This window comes from Lygodium microphyllum, chromosome 7, assembly GCF_053477565.2.
Source record: "Lygodium microphyllum isolate KBCC chromosome 7, Lygodium_microphyllum_v1.1.10, whole genome shotgun sequence".
Classification (NCBI taxonomy): Eukaryota; Viridiplantae; Streptophyta; class Polypodiopsida; order Schizaeales; family Lygodiaceae; genus Lygodium; species Lygodium microphyllum.
The window spans coordinates 155,799,514-155,822,234 of NC_141141.1; the positions used below are offsets into that span (position 1 = coordinate 155,799,514).

At 39.7% G+C, this 22,721-nt stretch overlaps 1 protein-coding gene across 5 annotated transcripts; it reads right to left on the reverse strand.

Moving 5' to 3' along the window:
• Positions 1-12,082: 12,082 nt before the first annotated feature.
• LOC148034116 (putative mediator of RNA polymerase II transcription subunit 26b) lies at positions 12,083-20,481 on the reverse strand. Of its 5 annotated transcripts, none has more exons than XM_087682133.1 (10): positions 19,469-20,479; positions 19,233-19,301; positions 18,933-19,015; positions 18,709-18,788; positions 18,509-18,618; positions 18,312-18,339; positions 17,798-18,234; positions 17,540-17,630; positions 17,298-17,421; positions 12,083-12,104 (listed from the first exon to the last, which is right to left on the reverse strand). In XM_087682133.1, exons 1-10 carry the CDS (start codon positions 19,832-19,834, stop codon positions 12,098-12,100), a joined length of 1,395 nt encoding a protein of 464 aa, XP_087538259.1. In that variant the 5' UTR covers positions 19,835-20,479; the 3' UTR covers positions 12,083-12,097. The 5 variants fall into 5 exon arrangements, with proteins under 5 accessions (XP_087538259.1, XP_087538257.1, XP_087538255.1 ...); XM_087682131.1 differs by lacking the exon at positions 12,083-12,104 and adding an exon at positions 16,388-16,490 and having other exon boundaries at positions 18,509-18,600; positions 19,469-20,481; XM_087682129.1 differs by lacking the exon at positions 12,083-12,104 and adding an exon at positions 16,388-16,490 and having other exon boundaries at positions 19,469-20,480.
• Between the last annotated feature and the right edge of the window lie 2,240 nt (positions 20,482-22,721).

Below are 22,721 nucleotides of genomic sequence, written 5' to 3' on the forward strand. Positions count from 1 at the left end.
CTTATTAGGGGCAATGTTGCGATCATCATTTTTTTTTTGCACTTTAACCTTGACTCTTTCTTTATGTTTATCATTGTGCATCTTATGGCATTGCAATTCTCACAAAAATGATATGTCAAAGAGCACTTACGACTGGGGAACTTGTTATTAGAGTGCTCACAATACTAAGACCTCAGTGAGTCTTGACCACATTGATCATTACCACACTTACCATTATGCATGTCCCTAATAGTCAATGTATGAGATGTACGGGCTACATCTACATTCTTCCTATTTATCTTCTTTTTTAATAAAGCACCCTCAACATCTTAGAGTTTCAAGCCATCCTTCAGCATAATATTAGCATATATTGTTGTACGGAAAGTGTCATATGACTTGGGAAGTGTCACAAGCAACAAAAAGGAGGGTAGGTTATCCTTGAACTCAATGTCTTACAAAGTCAACTGGCCAAAAATCAAATGAAATTCATTCAAATATGTAGTTGCACTAGTCCCTTCTCTCAAAATCCAGGCTAAAGTGAGTGATAAAGAAGCTCCTTGAATGGTAAGCTTGAGTGGAAGCACCAGCAAGTAGAAGTAATAGAGCTGCAAGATATGGCAGATAGAGCAAGAGAGAAAGAGAGAGACATAGAAGATGTGGAAACTCTAATAGTCACAAGGTGTGACCAACATTCACCTACTAATAGTCACTAAAAGAATAAATAACAAAGTGATAGTGATGGGCACCCACCACGATGTGTTATCACAGTGTATGTAGTAAATATAGAGTGTCATAGGCACATGGGCCTTTACGAGGCCTTTGCCCCCAACATAATAGAGATTTAGGATCTCTTTCACCTTTCTTGGGTTCAGTTTTCTTTTAATAAGATGTGCATTAGGACTAACTAACAATTTCTTGCACTTCATCTACTTGTATGAAATAGCTTTTCTCCTCTTATTTTTCGCATTGCTAGTGCTTCCAACTTTGACATACTCGAATATCTTTATTGTGATTATTTCTTAGTAAATGAGTCCTCCCTTGGGTATTGAGGTATTTCCTCGAGCCCAAAAGAAGAGCACTCTCCTTATTAGACACTTTAGTAAATCGTACGAGGTACCAATAGGCTTCGAGCATATTGGTCATAGAAAAGTTATGCTTGAGAAAGTTTTGTGTGCATGCATTGCAATTGTTATTTTGGTCCACAAATGGACAAAAAAATGATTAATAGGGGATAAAAGAAGAGCAGCATGCTCTTGTAGCTAGTCACTATATGGATATGAAATTTTGTTAAAGACTAATTCTTAAAGGAAGAGATATGAGGAATCTTAACAAGTCCTTGTGGATAATATAGGAAATGCAAAATGGGATTCTAAAACTAGAGAAATAGCATTATTTTATTATTTCTCTCTCCACTTTTCCTTGATGTTTGTGTGTGTGTGTGTGTGCGTGTGCGCTAAAGTCCCAAAATAAAGTTATTTTTTCCCCGATGTGTAGCTTTTTGCTACTAAGCTAGCTACCTCAATTTTACCACCATGTGCTATTATGCCATGAATACAAAAATGCACTATTATGTATTTGACATTCTATGGTTCATTGATTATCAATTATGATAGTGATACTTCTAGTGATCATATATTTATGAGGATGTTATTGAAAGAATTTGTTCAAGTAACACTGATTATCCCTATGTTAAGGCTATATATACTATTCAACTTATTGTCATCAATAAGAGCATCTCTTTTTATCATAATGGCTTCTAATGTCTCTCCAATCCGGCTATCTTCTCCTCTTGGGCCTCTCTCCATTCTTACCCTCTTCTACTCTTCTTCCTCTCTTCCATTGTTGGGATGGGTACATTCTCTCTGTCGTCTTCCATGTGGTCGATGGCGTTGTCGGTGCGGGGAAGTTGCGTTTCACCTTTGGGGTAGAGGTGGTGCCTCAGGGGAGCCCCGTCACATCTTCGGATGGTTGGCGGTACTAGGGTCACCACGTCGAGGTGTCACGTCCGGGTCGGCACGACGTGGATTGACGCGACGTGGGACAACGCAACACGAGGTAACACAGCGTAGGTCATTTTGGCTCATTCTCTTTGGAACACTAGATCCTTTTCTCATGCTTCCGTGAGTACTCCTTCACTCTAAGCAAGAGTTGCTCTGATACTAAGTGTGATGCACCTGCACTCATAACTCACTCAACACGGAACAAAAGGGTAACACGATATGTGAGAGCAAGGTATACTCTTGTATTATTCAATCAAAGAAATGGTACAACATAGGCACATCCCAAGACTACACCCTCGTGGCGCCACAGATGAGAGAGTTCACCACTGGGTATAGGGAATCACACGTAGAGTGAAAACCAAGCAGGGCTCAGAGTCACTACTACTCCCTATATAGGAGTTTCCAGTAGCAACGCCATGGTATAGCTACAAAGCCCTTACAGGGGAGGGGGGTGGCTTTAATAAAAAAATGGAGGGGAAAGAGAAAACGAGAGATTACACATGAGAAAAAAGGGAGGGGAGGGGGTTTTGATTGAAAAAGAGAGATTTGGAAAAGGGGTAGGTTCAGGAAGCCCTCTGGAGGTCCGAGGCTTTCCGAACCTATAGCGAAAATAATATAGTATCTTATATATATATATATATATATATATATCTCTCTCTCTCTCTCAAAAAAAAAATTAAATTTAAATTTAAAAAATATTTTTCTCTTATCTCTTTTTTTCCATCTCTCTTTCTCTTTTTTCTTTTTCTTATTATTATGCTCTCTCGCTCTCGCTCTCCCCTCTCTTCTCTTTTCATTCTCTCTCCTCTTTTTTCCTTTTTTCTTCTTCTCCCTTTAAATTTTTTTATTTTCTCTTACTTTTAAATTTGATATATCCTCTTATAAATCTCTCTCTATGTTTAAATTCTCTCTTATTATTATTATTTTCTCTCTCTCCTTTTCTTCTCTCTTCTCTCTCCTCCATTTTCTTCTCCCCCCTCTCTCTCCCTTTTATCTTTTTCTTTCTCTCCTTCTTAAATTGTATATTTCTTCTCTCTATAATTTTCTCTATCTCTATTTCCTCTCTCCCTCCCTCCCTCCCTCTCCTCTTCTTTTTTTTTTTTGCTCTCTCTCTCTCTCTCTCTCTCTCTCTCTCTCTCTCCTAATTTTAATTAAAAAGAAAGTTTAATCTAACTAAGAGAGAAAAAGAACCTAGGCCCTACACATGAGAGAGGGGGGAAGGGAAAGAAGGAAAATGTTTAATTTAAAAAAGAATGTTCTCTTTCCTCTTTCCCTCCCCCCTCTCTTCTTCTTCTTCTTCTTCTTCTTCTTCTTCTTCTTCTTCTTCTTCTCTCTCTCTCTCTCTCTCTCTCTCTCTCTCTCTCAAAGTGTGTAAAAAACTATGTTCGAAAAGCTTTAAATTTTAAAAAAAAACTTTTAAAATGTTTAATTAAAAAAGGTTAATCAGAGAGAGAGAGAGAGAGAGAGATTGAAAACCTAGGCCCTACACATGAGAGAGAGAAAGGGGTGGAGGGAGGAGGAATTTAATTAAGAAGGGGAGGGGGAAAAGAAGAGAGAGATTATAGGTGAGAGAGAGGAAAGGGGTTTTTAATTAAAAAGGGGAGGGGGGAGGCTTTAATGAAAAGGGGGAAGAGAAAATGAGAGATTACACATGAGAAAGAGGAGAAGGGAGGGGGTTTTGATTCAAAAAGAGAGGCTTGAAAAAAGGGGTAGGTTCGGGAATCCCTTTGGAGGTCCGGGGCTTTCCGAACCTATAACGAAAATAATATAGTAGTAAGATAGATCTCTCTCTTCTTTATTGGTGTGACTTTTGAATACTTGAATATAACATCTAAATATTCTTCAAGGCAAGCTATTCAAATTGGGTGTGTAAATATCTAAGTTTCATTATCTAAATCTAGAGGTCCATCATCTAAATGATTATTCTTGAGAGTCGAGACTATATGCTTATTCTATAATCCTATTTTTTGAAGACTATGGGCTTACCTAGAAGCACTTAGTTCCATCATTTATAGCCAGCACGGTACTACTCACAAATACCTATGAGTATGTTTAGAAGGACATTGAGAGGGTTTGTTCAAGTGACTTTAACTATCCATGTATAATTTATCAATGCCCCGTATCTTACTACTATATTATTTTAGCTATAGGTTCGAAAAGCCCCGAACCTCCAAAGGGCTTCTCGAACCTACCCTCTTTTTCAAACTTCCCTCCCCTTCCTCTCCCCTCTTTCTCATGTGTAATATCTCATTTTCTCTTTCCCTTCCCCTCTCTTTCACTTATAATCTCTCTCTTTCTTTTCCCCCTCCCATTTTTAATTAAATTCCTCCCCCCTCTCTCATGTGTAGGGCCTAGGTTCTCTCTCTCTCTCTCTCTCTCTCTCTCTCTCTCTCTCTCTCTCTCTCTCTCTCTCTCTCTCACATTTTAATTAAACAAAAATTTTACATTTAATATATATATATATATATATATATATATGCAAAAAAGAAAAAAGAGAAGAGGGAGGGAGAGAGAGAGAGGGGGAATAGAGAGAAAGAGAATTATAAAGAGAGAAAATATAAAATTTAAGAGAAAGAGAGAGAGAGAGAGGAAAAGAAAAAAGAAAAAGAGAGGAAAGAGGGGGGAGAAAGACAAAGAGAAGAAAATGAGAGAGAGAGAGAGAGAGAGAGAGAAATAAGAAGAATAAGAGAAAGAATTTGAACATAATGAGAGAATTATATAGAGAGGAAAGATAAAATTTAAAAGAAAGAAAGAGAATTATAGAGAGATGAAATATAAAATTTAAGAGAGAGATAGAGAGAGAGAGAAAGGAAAAGAGAAAGGAGAGAGAAAAAAGAGATAGAGAGAGAAAATAAGAAGAAGAAGAGAAAGAATTTAAACATAGAGAAAGAATTTAGAGAGAGGAAAGATAAAATTTAAAAGAATGAGAAAAAGAAAAAATTTAAAGAGAAAAAAAGAGAAAGTTTTTTTAATTAAAATAGAGAGAGAGAGAGAGAAATATACAAAGAGCAAAAAAGAAAGAAGAGGAGAGAGAGGGGAAACAAAGAGAAAGAGAATTATAGAGAGAAGAAATATAAAATGTAAGAGAAGGAGAGAGGAAAAGAGAGGAGACGGGGGAGAGAGACAAAGAGAAGAAAATGAGAGAGAGAATAAGAAGAAGAAGAGAGAATTATAGAGAGATGAAATGTAAAATTTAAAAGAAAGAGAAAAGAAAAAAATTTAAAGAGAAAAAAAAAGAAGAAAAAGAGGAGAGAGAAGAAAAAGAGAGGAGAGGGGGGAGAGAGAGAGAGAAGAAGAAAGAGGAAGAGAGATGGGGAAAAAGAGAAAAGAGAAAAGTCTTTTTAAAATTTAAATATTTTTTTAGAAAGAGAGAAAGGGAAAAATGAGAGAGGGGAAAGAGAGAGAGAGAGAGAGAGAATATATAATTTAAAAGAGAGAGAACGAGAGAAGAAAAAGATAAAATTTAAAAGAAGGAGAGGGAGAGAAGAAAAAATGGAAAATTAAGAGAAAAGGGAGAAGAAGAAAAGGAGGCGGAGAGAGAGAGAGAGAGAGAGAATATAAACATAAAGAGAGAGTTATATATAGGGAAAAGATAAAATTTACATATTTTAAAAGAGATTGAGGGGGGGAAAGAAAGTGAAAAAAGAGGGGGTGGAACAGGGTGGATGGAGCAAGGAGAGAGAGAGAAAACATGTAGAGAGAATTATAGAGAGAGAAAAGATAAAACAGAGAAGAAAGAGAGAAGAAAAAGAGAGGAGAGAGAGAAGAAAAACGCAAAGAGAAGAAAAGGAGAGAGAGAGAGAGAGAGAGAAAAGAAAAATGTAAAAAGAGAATGAAGAGAGAGAGAAGAAGAAAAAAAAAGAAAAAAAGAAGAGGGAGAGAGAAGGAAAAGAGAGGAGAGAGGGGAGAGAATAAAAAAGAGAGAGAGAGAGAGAGAGAACCACAAGATGAGAAAAAATAAACTAAATTAGAAGGCAGAGAAAAAGAGAGAAAGAGAGAGAATTAGACAGGGAATTTGGAAGGGGGAGAGAGAGTGTGAGGAAAAAGAGGAAAGAGAAAGATGAGAAATAGATTGTTGAGCGAAGTTGCCGTGCAATAGCACCGCTACTTCGCTCGTCGCTTTGACGCAGCAAAGTTGCCGCGAACTGCGCACAGAACGCTAGTACTGATTAAATATCTTGTCATCAACAAGAATAATCTCTCTCTTTTTCATCGTGAGACCTTTCAAGAGTATTACGTCTACGAAATCTTCAAACTTGCGCACTTAAAGTGGCTGATCCAATGGTCTAGTTTCATCATGTAAATCGTATCTCTAGATGAGGCCGTATGCTTATAAGTCTGGGTAACCAAGCTTCATCTATCTACATTTCTACAAAAGAGATCTAAAGACCAAAGCTCTGGGCTTACTACGAGCATGTAGCATGTAGCATGTAGCTCCCTCATCGTATCTTTCGCAAGAGCAACGCCACATTTAGATCGTCGACATCTTCTTCAAATTTGGTGTCTAGTTCTACGAGATCGAGATCACCCTTCCAGACCACCAATCGTCGTCTCTTTACACACAACTGATCTATATTCGGCAAAGATGCAATGAGCTTACGGAATGTGTGACAAAATTGGTTACAGAACATGTATGTGCAAATCATCTGTCTGACAACTCAAGAAGCTGGAAGGAGTAACTAGTTGAAATCAGCTACAAATCCTTGAGGCGATATTTCATCTCATTAATATATGGCCGATGGGCTGACTTTTGTGGAGACAACGTCCCGACTGGTCATCGTCTACAACAACGCTATGATGCTCCTCGCGAGGCATGATCTTCTCGGCCGATTGTCTATCCATCCAACATTTGATGGTGTTCTACGGACATGCACTTTTCATGTGAGCATGATATTATCGTGTCCATTTTGCTTTGCCAAGAGCCCCGTCTCTCTCCCTCTCTCTCTCTGCGAGGCTCTCTCACTTCCAACTAACCGACACCAACACTCGTATTCGTATTCGCAATGAAAGATGCAGACAATTTGCAATTGAGATTTATTCTCCGATCTCTACAAGGTGTGGGGGTTAGGGGAAAGAAAGTTCATTAGATATGTTTCCACTCTTTTTTAGGATGAATTATAAAATGAATTCTATTATAAGTAATGATGACTAACCCATCGAAACCCTCTAGGATTGTCTTAATACTTTATGCCTTGCCTCTAGCTTCAAGATAGATCGTACTAGGCACTTTGCACCTAGATTCTCCCAGCATGTTCTCCCCATGCTTTGCACCAAGATTTGAAAGTATGTTTCATGTCACAAGAGGATTCATGGAGGTTGATATAATAAACATAATCCAGTCTTCGAAAGCTACACGAAAATGCAATATATAGAGATGTGGCACTCACTAATACATATATATGGAGTGAAAAACCAACATTAACAAGATCAATCCTAAAATATATCTCCAAAGAACTCTTATAACCATTTCTTAAAGTTTCTCATAGACAAACACATTCAATGGTGGTTTTTATTCACATTAAGCCTATCGTGGCGTGGCATACATATTAATTGTCATATATCTATAGAATAATATGTATTTAGTATATATATAGAGAGATATTATATTTATTTTTTTATTTATTTTATATAATATGTTAGTATTTATTATACATGCTAATTAAGAATATTACGTAATATAAATGTTAACTCTACACATATGTATTAATTATGGGCTAAATATAATTTACATAATAACATTTAATCGTTGAATGATTAATAAGTAACAAATGTATGTATATATTATACACACACACACACACACACATTTTTCTTTTTTCTTCCTTTTATTTTTCATATGCTTTATGTAAGTGTGTATATCCATGCACATAGAGAGGTGTGTGTGTGGTCTCATAAATGTATGTCCTCTCTCTCCATATCATCATTTTTACTTTCTCTCATTTCTTTTTCATCCTCCTATCTCTCATCTTTTTTCACCTCATACATGTGCATGTGTACACGCATATATGTGTATGCACATATGTATATGCATTGCATATATATACACATGTATATATTTTTGTGTGGATGTCTATATTCATATATGTGCACGTATACATGCTTGTAAGTGCATGCTTTATAAGTGTGTCTATCCTTCCTCAATCAATTCCTCCTTATCTAGGTTAGTGGCTATTGTTAGGATATGAATGAAGCTTTGTTGTTGAGCATACATCATCCTTTCTACCATACTGGCTCTCTCATTGACTCATTTCTATTCATGGGTTGCTTGTGCTAAGCGAGTGGCTAGGTCCAAATTGGTATCTTCATTTCTTTCTTCTTTTCACTCATTTACCTATGAGCAACGAGGTTGCAAGTGTTGTTGCACTCTACTCTGCAAATGTGTTATCTAATAATCGCTTCATAAGAAGGCATAGTGGCCTACAATCAAGAACATCAAGCTAGAAGCTTGCGACAGAACGTAGAAATGCAAGAGATCCAGCGAGTGTTATCCTTAGCAAACAGAGATCGATCAGGACTTGATGTGGAGAGAGAGAGAGAGAGAGAGAGAGAGAGAAAGCTTGCGACATAACGTAGAAATGCAAGAGATCCAACGAGTGTTATCCTTAGCAAATAGAGATCGATCAAGACTTGATGTGGAGAGAGAGAGAGAGAGAGAGAGAGAGAGAGAGAGAGAGAGAGAGAGAGAGAGAAGCACAAAAAGAATTAACCTATAAGATTATTGTTAATATGTTTATTAGTATCCTCCTCTACTTTCTTATTAGTTGGAACCTAACCAACCTACCCCTACCGCCCCCACCCCCCCAAAACACAAAAAGAAAACCAAAAAAAACAAAAAATCTAGCCTCCATTAGTTACAATCCATGTGTAAAAACTCCCCCCATTCTAATTAATTTCACAATTCCTAAACATAGTTTGGGCGACTTGTACCATCCATAGAGGAAAAGGAGGCCTTGGTCTTCTAAATCTAAGAAATCTTACTAATATGCTAGCAAGAAAATGGGTTGCTACATGCTAGGATCATTTGAGGATTGGTGCATCCTATATCCATTTATTCTCTAAGCAGTTTCCTTGTTACGAACCCCTCCAAATTGAGAAACCTCCCCCTTCGCACAATCATCTTTAGTAGCTTTGGATTCATGCCCAAAGGGGCCTCCCCTTTAGTTAAACATATTTGGCTAGCTTACGACACCAACTCACAACCATCTTGGTCCTCGTGATTCCATTTGGCTTAGCTTTACTATCCCACTCCCTTCTCAAGAACTTCATGATCTCAAGGACCTTTTTGAGATTATTCCTTTAAAGTTAAATGTCTAACAATGAGCTTTAAAAACCAGTTTAGATTCTAGTAGAGGGATATAGAGATCCATGTAGAAGAAGCAATTGAAAGGGTTCAACTTAGGTACCGTAACGAAAACAATTCCATTTCTTTGTTTGGGAGGGTAAACATGAGATATCTCATACCCATTTGATCCACTTCATCCTTAATCTAAAAGCTATACAAGAGATGGAGAATAAATTAGACCAAAGAACAATGATGCTACAAATTTGACACCTAGAATAACCTTATGTTCCCCCTAGATAACAAGCTTCTTGTAAAGAATGGGATTAGAGGGTCTTACACGAGATTAGCACATGCAAATACCCAGTTACACTAATGGGATATTTAAGGTGTACAAGGACCTGATTAGGGTACCATTTGATAAATACAAATATGTCTTCTCACCTTCACCTTCAGCTCCCATGGCTTCCCCTCTCTCTCTCCCCTCTTTCTCTCTCTTTCTCTCTCTTTTCATGTCTTTCTCTCTCTTCTGCTAGTCTTTCTATCTCATCTTCTTCCCCTTTCTCTCTCCTCTTTGCAATCTCTTCCTTCTCTCCTTCTCTCTCCTAGGTCTCCATTACATTTGGTATCAGAGCTTAGTTCTTGATCCTTCCTTTCTCTCTTCTTTCCCTCAAATCTAGTCTCATTTTCCAACAATAAACCCTACTTTTCAAGTAAACATGCAGAGATGGCAGCTTTCTTGGAAGACACACAGGAGCTATGGTAGGAGGCTTGGCCAAATCTGGAGGCAAGGAGACAAAAATGGCAGCTCGTTTTCAACTTTGAGGTAAAATTTTAGGGGTTTTTGGGTGAAGGAGGTCACTACATGACTTAGCAGATGTCTACATTGGTTACTTTTTAGAAAGCGAGTCTTCTTCTTCCCTCAAGCTTCTTCTTCTTCCCTCAAGCTTCTTCAAGGCTCCATGGAAGAACTTCCCTTCTACCCTCCCTCTCAAGCTCGTATGGCATCCCAAAGCATCAGATCTTGCTTCTCCATGGGATTAGCCACCAAGCCACAACCCTTCTTGGCTAGGTCAGCTTGTTTTCTAAGCCTCTGAGGTTGTGCAAACTCTACTATGTACAACAGCAAGTTCCCCACAAGATCAAACTTCAACACCTATCTATCAAGGTTGACACTCGATATTTGATCATGTTGGAACAGTTGGCTACACAAGGAATGTGTCCGATGTAATGGCAACCAATTTTTCATTTGCGCTGTTGGAACAATTGCATATTGCAATGTCTGACCAATCGTGTTGTGATTTTGGAACACCATGGCATTTGTAGCCTCTTGATTTGCTATACGTTGTTCAGTTGTTGATGATCAAATAGCCCCATATTTTCCAATTGCAGTGGAGGGTAGGAATGCTGCATAATGAGCCCTTGCTTTAGGGCTTGCTCGAAATACTCCACTGTAATAGGTTGTAGCAGGCATATGGTGGAAATGAGCCTTGGGAATGGTGGCTGAGGCACTTCCAGGATAAGGCCTCTTTAGCTGTTGTCTTTGATGAAATGGTGAGATAGGTGTGGCAGGAGACAAAGGGCCAGAATTAGGAAATTCGTGACTTACAGAAGGAACAACATTTGGATGTGATATTGGCGGTACAGGATTGATCACTAATGCATCCAACAACAGATGACTGAGAGTTTCGACTCACTTGCAATGGCTAGAAAATTCAGTGCAGTGACATCTGCTATGGAGGGCAGTGTTGAACCTTGATAGTCTAACTAATCCACAAATCTCAGCATTTGGTTCATGGAAGGAATACTTTTGATTAACAAAGATAATGCTTCTGCTTGACAGAGAGAATGCTTATGCTTGATTGACAAAGATCAACTTTAGTGTTTGTAGCTACATGAGCTTATATTAGCTTGATCTCTTGCTACAGACTGGCAAGCTGTCAAACAAAGAACAAATTGCAGTAGTAACTTAGATTTGAAATTGCTCGAGACATACAATTATTGTAATTGGTATATTGATCTGTATTAGGAACCCTGCGTTGGCAGAGGAATTGTCTGTTGCTTTAGAACGACTACAAGTACAACTATATAAAGAAGTGAATCTTCTAATTTGATTTTAGTAGTAGCACAGAGCCACATTAGCAGCGTATCAGCTTGATCAGTAGGAGTAATCAGTAGAGTAGCAAGAGCTACTCCTAGTTTTCAATGGTCAAGAAAATCTGGAGGTCACTTGCAAGATAGTGTAGGGGCTCTTAACAATGTTCGCACTGAAACATCCTAAGGGAATCCTTCTCAGTCTTCAGGATAAGTTCTTGGCAAGCTTCTTACTTGGTTGGAGTACCACCATTGATGCTAGTCTGTATTATAGTGGTATCATTGTAATGCATTTTAAAGTTTGAGACACTATAACTTGCAACTTCAAAGCTACAAGTGAGCAATCTAGTGAACCACATTCCACAAACAGCGCGTATATTGATACAGTTCTAGGGGCAGAGGGTTTACTACTGTCTAGTGCTTCAGGGACAAAACTTTTACACCTTCTGATACTTGCCAATTTTCAGGTACAGATGGTCACCAAGTCAAAGTCTTAATGACCCTGGAAGGGTCTGAAGGTGAGATTGAGGCAAATGCACCTATCTTGGCAGGCAAACAGCTCAAGTGATCAGTAGTGGGCCTCTTAGGTGTCCGTGAGTTGTCCAGCACAGTGCAATTTAAAGGCCCGGGCTCATGAATAAATGGAGGAGGACCTTATATTCTCACCCTTTGCATTTATTGTGACAAGTCCACTATTGATCTTGATGCTGAACTTGACGTGTATACCCTGAAAGTACTCTGGCATTCAATCCCTGCATGGTAAGCATGTTGATTGCTCAGCCAACAAGTGCTTAGCTTGGGGAGCTTGTTTACTGCCACCAATGCTGCAGATTTGCATATGTTAAGTGGAGAAAGCATTGGATGATAAGTTTGATTAACTTTTAACACAGTGAACAGCGTGTTGTTTAGAGTGAGCAACATACAATAGCAAACAGCAGTGTGCAGATCTGATTTTCAGTAGTAACACTAGGGATCTTTCAATGCTCTAATGTGGCAAACAATATAGGTCAGTTGCCAATGCTATGCTAAATCACATATGGGCAATTTTGATAACCAAAGCATTGTATAATACGACTTTGAGCAACACCTAGGCTATGTACCTTGTCATGAGGGTGGATCATACTCCAATGGATTTGATCAACAGTATGGCTATCATGGGCAGCATGATTATGGCCATTATGGACAGCATGATTATGTTTACAAGTACTCCTTTATGCAGCAACACGGTTCTTATGCAAGTCATGATCATGGACATGTATATGGTAGCTCACACAGCATTGGTCAACAACATGCATATGGAGATTCTTATGCAATGCAGGAGCAGCAAGCCAGTGATTATGACCAGTATCATGCCGATACCTATGCTCATGGACTGGCCACTCATCATATTTATGGTCAGCCTAGGATGCAAGGACACCATTGTAGTCATGTTGGACAGTCATCATGCAATCTTGGGTAGCATGTTTATGGGCAAAAATATGCCCAAAGTTTTGGTAATAGTCAGCAACATGCATATGGAGATTCTTATGCAATGCAAGAGCAGCAACCCAATGATTATGACCAACATCATGCCGATACCTATGCTCATGGACTTGCCACTCATCATATTTATGGTCAGCCTAGGATGCAAGGACACCATTGTAGTCATGTTGGACAGTCATCATGCAATCTTGGGCAGCATGTTTATGGGCAACAATATGGCCAAAGTTTTGGTAATAGTCAACAGCATGCATATGGAGATTCTTATGCAATGCAAGAGCAGCAACACAGTGATTATGACCAGCATCATGCCGATACCTATGCTCATGGACTTGCCACTCATCATATTTATGGTCAACCCAAGATGCAAGGACACCATTGTAGTCATGTTGGACAGTCACCATGCAATCTTGGGCAGCATGATTATGGGCAACAATATGGCCAAAGTTTTGGTAATAGTCAACAACAAATAGATGTACATGAGCAACAGGCCTATTATCACCATATGCAGTATGGACAGCATGAGTATCATTATGAGCAGCAACCACATTGGTATGACCCTCCATATGGACAGCATGAGCATTATAGTCATGGGCAACCATCTGTTATGCATGAGCAACAAGAAGACTATGAGCAACATGCCAGAACTATTATTGAGCTGACCAATGGTGATGAGCATGTGTGTAGATAGGCTAAACACATTAGACACCTTACTAGTGATACAATACGAGAACTACATGCTACGGGCTTATGCTATCGATGTGCTAAGCCAATATCTTGTGATCATCTAGACAAATGTAAAGTACAAAATGCAAAACTCCCATTTGTATTCGAATATCATTATGCCAAGGATAGGACAGATCTTGCTAAAGACCATTTTGATATGGGTCCAAAGCAAGACGAACTTTCATTCAAGAAAGAAGATCATGTAGATCTTAAAGATCATGCTCATATTACGGATCAAGAAAACATGTCCTTTCAAGAGACCCTTCAGTCTGTACACGTCACATATAAGGGTTGATGCAGTACACTTTTCAGCTTATGCAACCCCATGTGTTATTGACAGCATCCAAGCGCAGACCGAGCTTATCATATGATGCTTATGGCAGACTCGATACAACAGCTAGTGTTACTAACCATTCTAGCTTTACTTATGGATTGTAACCCAATGCATGGAAAGGATAACCACTTTCCATTTGACCCCAGTGATAGTGCAGAGACCCACGCTTGCATGAATAACCTATATGTTGGTGATGCTTACCATACACGTTATCCATTTGATCCTGGGGGGTTGAAAAAAGCTCTTATCTACATCAACACTCCCCTGATGCAGTCCCCTCACCTTGAGGCGACAACCTTGGCTGAAGGACAACTCGATTTGGGCCTATTTTAAAATAGACAACCATCTATTTTTGAACAATTTTGAGCATGCATCAATTGCACCCATGCATGACCTACCTGGACTGAAAGTATGCTCACAAGCTCCGTTTTGACATGCAGAACATCTCGTTTGGAATTGGCCATGGCAAGTTATGATCAATTTTCCACTGCAGGCCTGTTAAGGACAGCATGCTGTCCAGTATTGTCCAACCCTTCTTGTTTGGAATTGGTGCCTATCCTTGTACTGAGTTACCCTTCTTCCCTCATGCTCACACTGCATACATGCTCATAGGCCACCATTCCACAAGATTTCACCCCCCCCCCCCCCATCCAACCATACCAATACGTCCTCTTTTTGTTTTTAAGGGCAAAAACCTTCCGGGTCGAAATGAAATGTAAAGAATGGGATTAGAGGGTCTTACACGAGATTAGCACATGCGAATACCCAATTACACTAATGGGATATTTAAGGTGTACAAGGACCTGATTAGGGTACCATTTGATAAATACAAATCTATCTCCTCACCTTCACCTTTAGCTCCCATGGCTTCCCCTCTCTCTCTATTTTTGTCTTTCTCTCTTTTCCGCTAGTCTCTCTCATCTTCTTCCCCTTTCTCTCTCCTCTTTGGAGTCTCTTCCTTCTCTCCTCTCTCCTAGGTCTCCTTCATTACACTTCTTGTGGCTCACATCTTATAAGAGAATTTGAACTCATGAGAAGGCTCTCAAGCTTTGGTATCAACAATGCAAGAGAGATCATGAACATCTTGTGCCTTTTCATAATCTATCAAAATAAAACCAAAGCTTGAACAAAGTGTTCCTCCTCCTAGTCCCCTCCTAATGTATTGTATGCTTTCCTACACTTCTTTTATACACACACACAATGTGAATATATATAATATTATTTTAGATATACCCTAAAAGTCAATTTTATCATATTTGTATTGCCTAACAAGGTACACCCAATCGCAAGTAAATAAGAATTCCTTGTCATCATGTCCCACAAGGTACACCTTATCCCAAGTCAATAAGATGTAATAATGATTTGCAAAAGCACACAACATACTTTGCAAGAAGAGGGCACGTCGAACTCCAAGACATAAGTTTTGAATGCTAATCTTGCACATTCCACAAGGAGAAGGAACATAGAACCCCAAGACATGAATTTTAACTACAAATCTTGCATCATGCGACATAAGGAGCTCGCAAGAAACAAGTGGTGTTGCCTCTACATAGAAGAAGATTGCAGATTTTCCAAGGACTATAGCAAACTGAAGAAAAAGCAATTATGAACCAACAATCCCGCACTCGCAACAAAAGCAAGAGTGAGGGCAATGGCAAGCTTCAGCAAGACTGCAAAGTTAAAGATAGGGATCCTTAAATAGGATACGAGGGCATCAAAAATGTAGAACTATAGGGTTGTTCTGATCAGCCTGAAAACCAGAAACCAGTTTCTAAAACTGTTTCCGGTATGGCAAGCATCAAAACTAAGCTCCTAACTTTCAACCTTTTATACCTTCGGCTTGAGGATCAAAACTAAGCTCCTCTTTTTCAGCCCTTTTTATTAACCCACTTTATAATCTGTATAGCATAGCATGCTTGTAATTCAAAAGACAAGTGAAACATTTTCCTCTCATCCAACCTGCATATGAGAAATAAACACATCCAATACCCTGATAGAATTTAACATAGGGCATCAATCAACCTCCCAACCATCAACCCAAATGGGCTCACCCCTGAACCTAGGACTAGCAGCATAATGGTCCACACTCACATCACAAGGGCATACCACCAACCCATGCCGTGAAAGTGCGCAGCCATGGCAACCTGGCTTAGAGTCCAAAGTGTGGTGATCACAAAAGACAGCCAAGGCCATGTTCACACCGAATCACAAAGTGGCTGGACATTCCGATCGATGCTATAGAGGTAAATTCTTGATTCTTTGAAAAGGGACCATCCATTCTTAAAACAAGCAAGAGTACCACATAAATAATGGACACATGGTCTAGCAAAAATTTTGTTGTCTTTGGCCTTATCCATCTGCTTAACATAGATCCACTTGCAACAGTCTAGTGTCATTGTATCTTTGGCCTTATCCATCCACTTAATATAGAGCTCTAATTGCAGAAGCCTCTCATAGAACATTAAGTAGCTCTTTCCCACGTTCTTTGCTTTTCCTTGCACCTGTATTGAACTACTGCCTTCTGCCACATGTTAATTTTTTATGTTTAGGTTGGCACTCATACCTGCCATTCTCAGATGCTTCAACATCCTGTACCAAACTAAGCAAATTCCTGGGAACTATCAATATAAGAAGAATAGACACATGCAACATACCTTAAGCAGTCTTACATGCCTGCCAAAGGCATTAATTCAACTCAAAGCCATACTAGCAGTGTAATCAAGCAGCATCAGTAGATAGAGCAACCAGTCAAGTTCAACAGTGTTATCAAAAACTATGATCTTTTTTTAGTAGTTATGATACAGTTGTCATCCAAGGCCTCCCCCTTGTAAGTTGCACGTACAAGTGCAGATTCAAACTTCCACACACAATACATACAATTCTCTTATACAAAAAGGGTCTGTGTGTATGTGTGTGTGTGTGTTCGTTTTGGTGTCTCACCAAAAATCTTTTCCTCATGTACAAACTCTACAGTCTGAATGTAGTCATCCAGAATGGGTAGATCATGCATCCCCGTCCCACCTGCCAGTCCCCCCTGCATGTCACCTCTATATCCTGAGGATTACTTCTCTCAGATGTTCATGCACCAAGACCATTCATAATGCAGTGCTAGCTTCCACAGAGCAAGAAACAAGATTCGGTAATCTTCCATGCTTAGTGCAACAAAAGACCAGCGTGTTTCTTAGGTTTAGTCAGGTTCTGCGAAACTGTCATGGCATAAGAGCCCCTGGTTTTGCAGGCCAGTAGAGCAGGTAGAAATGATCGAAACGTAGCTCGAGTCAAAAGACATCACTACTGATGACAGTTAAGTTTCCGCATGAAAGCTAAGCAAGTTCATATGACAGCCTCCACTCATCATAGCCAAAAATTAAGCTCCAGTCGTGTGCCTCCAAAATACTAACCGTACCTCCTATTTTGACTCCACTGCCCACTTTGTTTGCTTTGTGCAGATGCATTCACCTTCCCCTGTGCTTGAGCAGCCTTGGGAAGGTTTGGAAAGTCCAGGACTTGCACAGTGCGTTGCTTCTTTGCTGTAGCAGTATAAAGAAAGGACAAATCAATACACTTCTCAACTTGTTTAAATTCTATTAAATAGAGAGCCTGAATATTATGTGCTTGTACAATAAACAATGATGTACAGCGACTAACCATTTTCAGCTTGCTGATATCCTTGATGAAGCTTTCTCTTGGCAATTTCAAGCTTCTGATCAACTTGACTCTTCTCAACAAAAGCTGAATTCTGTGTAGTTTAACAAAAGAAATAAGAAGGGATAGCACCAAAGAAACAAGCCCTGATTAGAATTAAGGGACAGGACCACCAAAAAAAAACAATCCTAGTAGACAAAGCAGCATCAAATCCCAAAAACTTGCACCAGACAAAACAGATTCAATTAGCCATATTCTTACATTTGAAGCAGCCACCTTCGAGCTCTTGTAATTGATGCTTGATTGTGCTATTGCAGTTCTCTGAGAGCTGCTGTTTTTGTTGTTGGGTTGTTCTACAGTTTTTGTTGTAAGAAGAGGGCTACCTGAGGTAACTCGTGTCTTTGATACATCATTAGAAGGTCTACCTGGACCATTTGGTGCTGACAATCCAACACGCACAGACTCTCGATGCCCCTTGTCACTCTGACTGGTTGGTCCTCTAGGAAACTCTAACTTCCCTGGGGGTGGAATATCTCTGGTGGCACTTCCCATTTCCTCTGGTGTCCTCAAACCCCAAGTATGACTGGTGCTGCCCTTATCACTTGAATCAGTCAACATGCTTCCTGAATGTGATCTCGAGGAGTAATAGATGTTGTCTTTGACTGAAAGCTCTTCCTCTCTGCTGTTTGTCTGCCCACCTGTGAACATAATATCATAAGCAAAAACTTGAAGGAGCCCTGACAATAGTTTTTTGTAGAAGGCAAAAAGGCCTTACATGTATCATTGCTTAAGAAGCTGAAAAGCTGCAAAATTCCAATCCCAATGCATAGAACCAAACGTTAGTCGTATTCATAATGTCAGGGTCACATAAAACTAAGAACGTGCAATAGTAAAAATATAATCAAAATCAAAGCAATTAAGCTAAGACTTAAGTGAAGTACATTTGTCACAGACATGGCATATGATTAATACCTTGGTCACTTCACCATCGGGATTTCTGTTTGCCAGCATTACACTCTTGTCAGCTAGAGGTGAGGATTTCCCACATTCTTGACTCACATCATCTGGTATGTCTCCACATTCTAAGTGTCAGCCCACAACAGTATGAACCTTGTTGCTTTTGAGAGACAAACATGGAAAGCACCAAAACCAATCAAACAAATTCCTCTTACCTCCTCCGTTAGTATCAAGACCAGCAGCAGTCTCATCTCCACTCCTTTTGACCCATTCATCAACCAGATCTTTCCAGTGCCTGAGAAATGGAGACAATCATAATAATAAATAGACTTGAGCTGCCAACAGCCATACAGTCTACTAGCTTACAGTCATTTTGTGACTGATATATGTCAGAGAAGTACCTACAAATTGAAATATCAACTTAAAATGTAGCACGTACCTAACAAGCCGCTTAACTATGGCACGCACACGCTTGGAAGGGTGCTTGCGCAAACCATTGACATGCTTCCCTATCTCAGTTACCTGCTAACAAAAACAGAACAAATGAAAGATTAGTTGCTATCCGATGAAAACTCAGACCTGACAAATTTTGATGAATAGAACCTCACAACATGACTGTCACTTGAAGGCAAAATTGAAACCATCAATCGTGTTGCCCTTGTTTTTTAGCAAATTAGGCTGTACTAAGATAACACATGGAATCAGCAGAATCAATATGGGATGATATCAATAAAATGACCTTCAATGCATCAACTGTGATCTGCATATCCTCCAACTTTTGCAAAGAATCCAGGATCACGTTGTCCAGCTGCATAAATGGAAGGTTTCAATCAGAAGCCCCTAATATCAGAACCTTCATCATATTGATGAGCATTTGTGCAACTATGCAACGTGCTTTTCACTAACAGGGGCTTCTTGTAGAACTGCATAAAAGGTAACCTCTCACTAAGAGCGAGACTAACAGTGGTAGCATACATGATCAGTCTGGCTGATGGTTTCTTTGACACACTCAATTTCTTGTAACAGGAGTTCTTCCTTCTGCATTTCCCCTGCCCCGTCATAGCTAGAACCATCTCTCTTCCAACCATCGTGTGCCTTTCCAACACCTGCTTCTTCCTCTTCGTCGTCTCTTAATTCACCTTCTTCAGAGAGGTTTGCCTCATTCACCTCAACAGATTCATCCAAGTGCAGCAACCTTCTTTCAAACAGTATCTCTGCAATCTCGCCTCGTTTCTCCTTGAATTCTTTGGGATAATCAATTGCTGCAAGGTTTATAGCCTCTTGGATGATGATCCAAATGTCTGCATTTGCTTTTCCGAAAAATGCTCTCCAGTGTTCCATTGTACAACTGGATCTCTGCGCCAAAGGCCCCTGCTCAGAGGCAAAGGAGATCTCTACTCACCTCTGACAATCTCAGTCATCCATGGCGGCAATTGCCCCGTGTACTGCCTCCTTACACAACAAGCAGTTGTCTGCGGCCAGCAAAAGCGCTGATCCTCTTGATTGAAAGGAATGGACCTGGCTGGAGAGGCTGCAATTCGACTTGCTGACAAAAGTGGTGGAGAAGATCACCTGGAAGTCCTTGCCTGTAGAACCCTAGCAAGAAGATCAGCAGGCTCCTCACCTGACAAGCGATCGCAGAAACAGGTCACTGGAGAATCACAGGACCCATGTGCCAAAAGATGATGAAAGGACCTTAAGGCGGTGAGAGTTTAGAACGCATATGTTCATTCTGCTGCTTTGGACGATAACGAAGGAGGAGGAGGAGAAGAGGAGGAAGAAGAAGAAGAAGAACAAAGAGGAAGGAGGGCGACAGAGTCTTCGCCTGTGCTTCACCTTTTCACCGATATGATGGGAAAAAAAAAAGGCACCCACTTACAAAGTGGGGAAGAGCCAAAATCAAACCCCCTCTCTCTCTCATAACACGTAAAAACTCTCTTCGCGCGCGCGCGCGCCCGCACACAGACAGACACACACACACACTCTCTCTCTCTCTCTCTCTCTCTTTCCGGGTTCTGATTCCAACATGGCACACTGCCATCAATATGCACCCTTGTTCTTCTCCCCAAAGACCGCCAAGTTTAGAGCACGTGCTTTGCACCGCGAAGCAACAAGTGAAGTTGCTGTGTTCATTTTTCTCTTTTCTCTATTTTCTTTTTGTTTTTAATTTTTTAATTTACTTTCTCTTTCTCTTCCCTCAAATTTCTTGTCTAATTTTTTTTCTTTATATCTTCTATTTTAGTTTTTTTCTTAGTTTTCTCTCTTTCTTTTTTTTTCTCTCCCCACTTTTCTTCTCTCTCTTTCTCACTCTTTTTATTCTCCGCCCTTTCCTCTCTTTTCTTTCTCTCTCCCTCTCCTCTTTTTTCTTCTTCTCTCTCTCTCTTCATTCTCTTTTTAAATTTTTTATTTCTTCTCTCTCTTTCCTTTTCTTCTCTCTATGCTTTTCTTCCCCCTCTCTCTCTCTCTCTCTCTCTCTCTCTCTCTCTCTCAAAATATTTAAATTTAAAAAAGACTTTTCTATTTTCTCTTTTTTCCACCTCTTTTTCTCTTTCTTCTTCTTATTCTTATTATTCTTCTCTCTCTCTCTTTTTTCTCTCTCTCCCCTTTCCTCTCTTTTTCTTCTCTTTCCTCTTTTTTCCTTTTTTTTCTTCTTCTCTCTTTCAAACTTTTTATTTTCTCTTTTTTTTAAACTTTATCTTTCCTCTCTCTATGATTCTCTCTGTGTTGAGATTCTCTCTCTTTGGCTTCTTATTTTCTCTCTCTCCTTTTCTTCTCTGTCTCTCTTCCACGTTTTCTTCTCCCCCCCTCTCTCCTCTCTTTTCCTTTTTTCTTTTCCTCTCTCTCTCTCTTAAATTTTATATTTCCTCTACAACTCTCTTTCTCTTTGTTCCCCCTCTCTCTCCTCTTCTTCCTTTTTTGCTCTTTGTATATATTTATTTATTTATTTTAATTAAAAAATTTAATCTAATAGAGAAAGAGAGATAGTGTGAGAAAACATATGCCTTACATATGAGAGAGAGGGGGAGGGGGAGAAGAAAATTGTTAATTTAAAAAAGACTATTCTCTTTCATATTTCCCTCCCTCCTCTCTCCATCTTCTTCTTCTTCTTCTCTCTCTCTCTCTCTCTCTCTCAAAGTGTGTGAAAAATTATGTTCGAAAAATTTTAAATTAAGAAAACTTTTAAAATATTTAATTAAAAGAAAAATTTAATCTGAGAGAGAGAGAGAAACTTTGGATTTAAAAAGAAGTTTGATTTTATTAAAGGAGAAAGAGAGAGATAGAAAACCTAGGCCCTGCACATGACAGAGAGGGGGGAGGGGGGAGGCTTTAATGAAAAAAGGGAGGGGAAAGAGAAAATGAGAGATTACACGTGAGGAAGAGGGAAGGGGGGAGAGTTTTAATTGAAAAAATGAGGTTTGGAAAAAGGGGTAGGTTCGGGAAGCCCTCTAGAGGTTCGAGGCTTTCCGAACCTATAGCGAAAATAATATAGTAGTAAGATAGTAGAGAGTTCTCTCTCTCTCTCTCTCTCTCTCTCTCTCTCTCTCTCTCTCTCTCTCTCTCTCTCTCTCTCTCTCTCTGTGTGTTGGTATGCTCAGATAAGTACATGGATGTGTCTACATGGTCTGCAGATTGACAGACTACCCCCCTTTGACTATAGCCTGGATTGCCCTACACTTGACCTAAGCCGATCAGAGCTAAACCATGTGATCAGAGCAGACATACTGAAGTTAGATACGGAGAAGACCTGGATCCGACCCCCCTCGCCCCATGGCACGAGGATGGCACACTACCAGACCCACTTCCTCCAGGTATCTGAGGATGGTTTCATCACCCGACCCAATTACATGGACACACAGCTGCCTCATGGACTACGCACAGTTATTGGTCAAATCCGCACCTCATCCCACCACCTGAGGATTGAGACAGGCAGATGGGAGGGTATACAGACAGAAGAACGCATATGCCCACTATGCGACAGAGAGCCAGAGACAGAGGAACACTACATCTGCCGATGCACTGTATATTATGACATACAAGGTAGATACCACTGTTTGTTTCGAGAGGGTTTTGGACCCCTGAGACGGATCATGCAGTTTGAGAATCAGATATGCTTGGGATTTTTCCTCTTGGAGCCCCAAAGGCGCAAAGCAACAATTCTACGGAGTAGGAGGCCCCCACAGCTCGACTCACATAGACAGAGAGCAGTCACTGACTTTTTCACTGATAC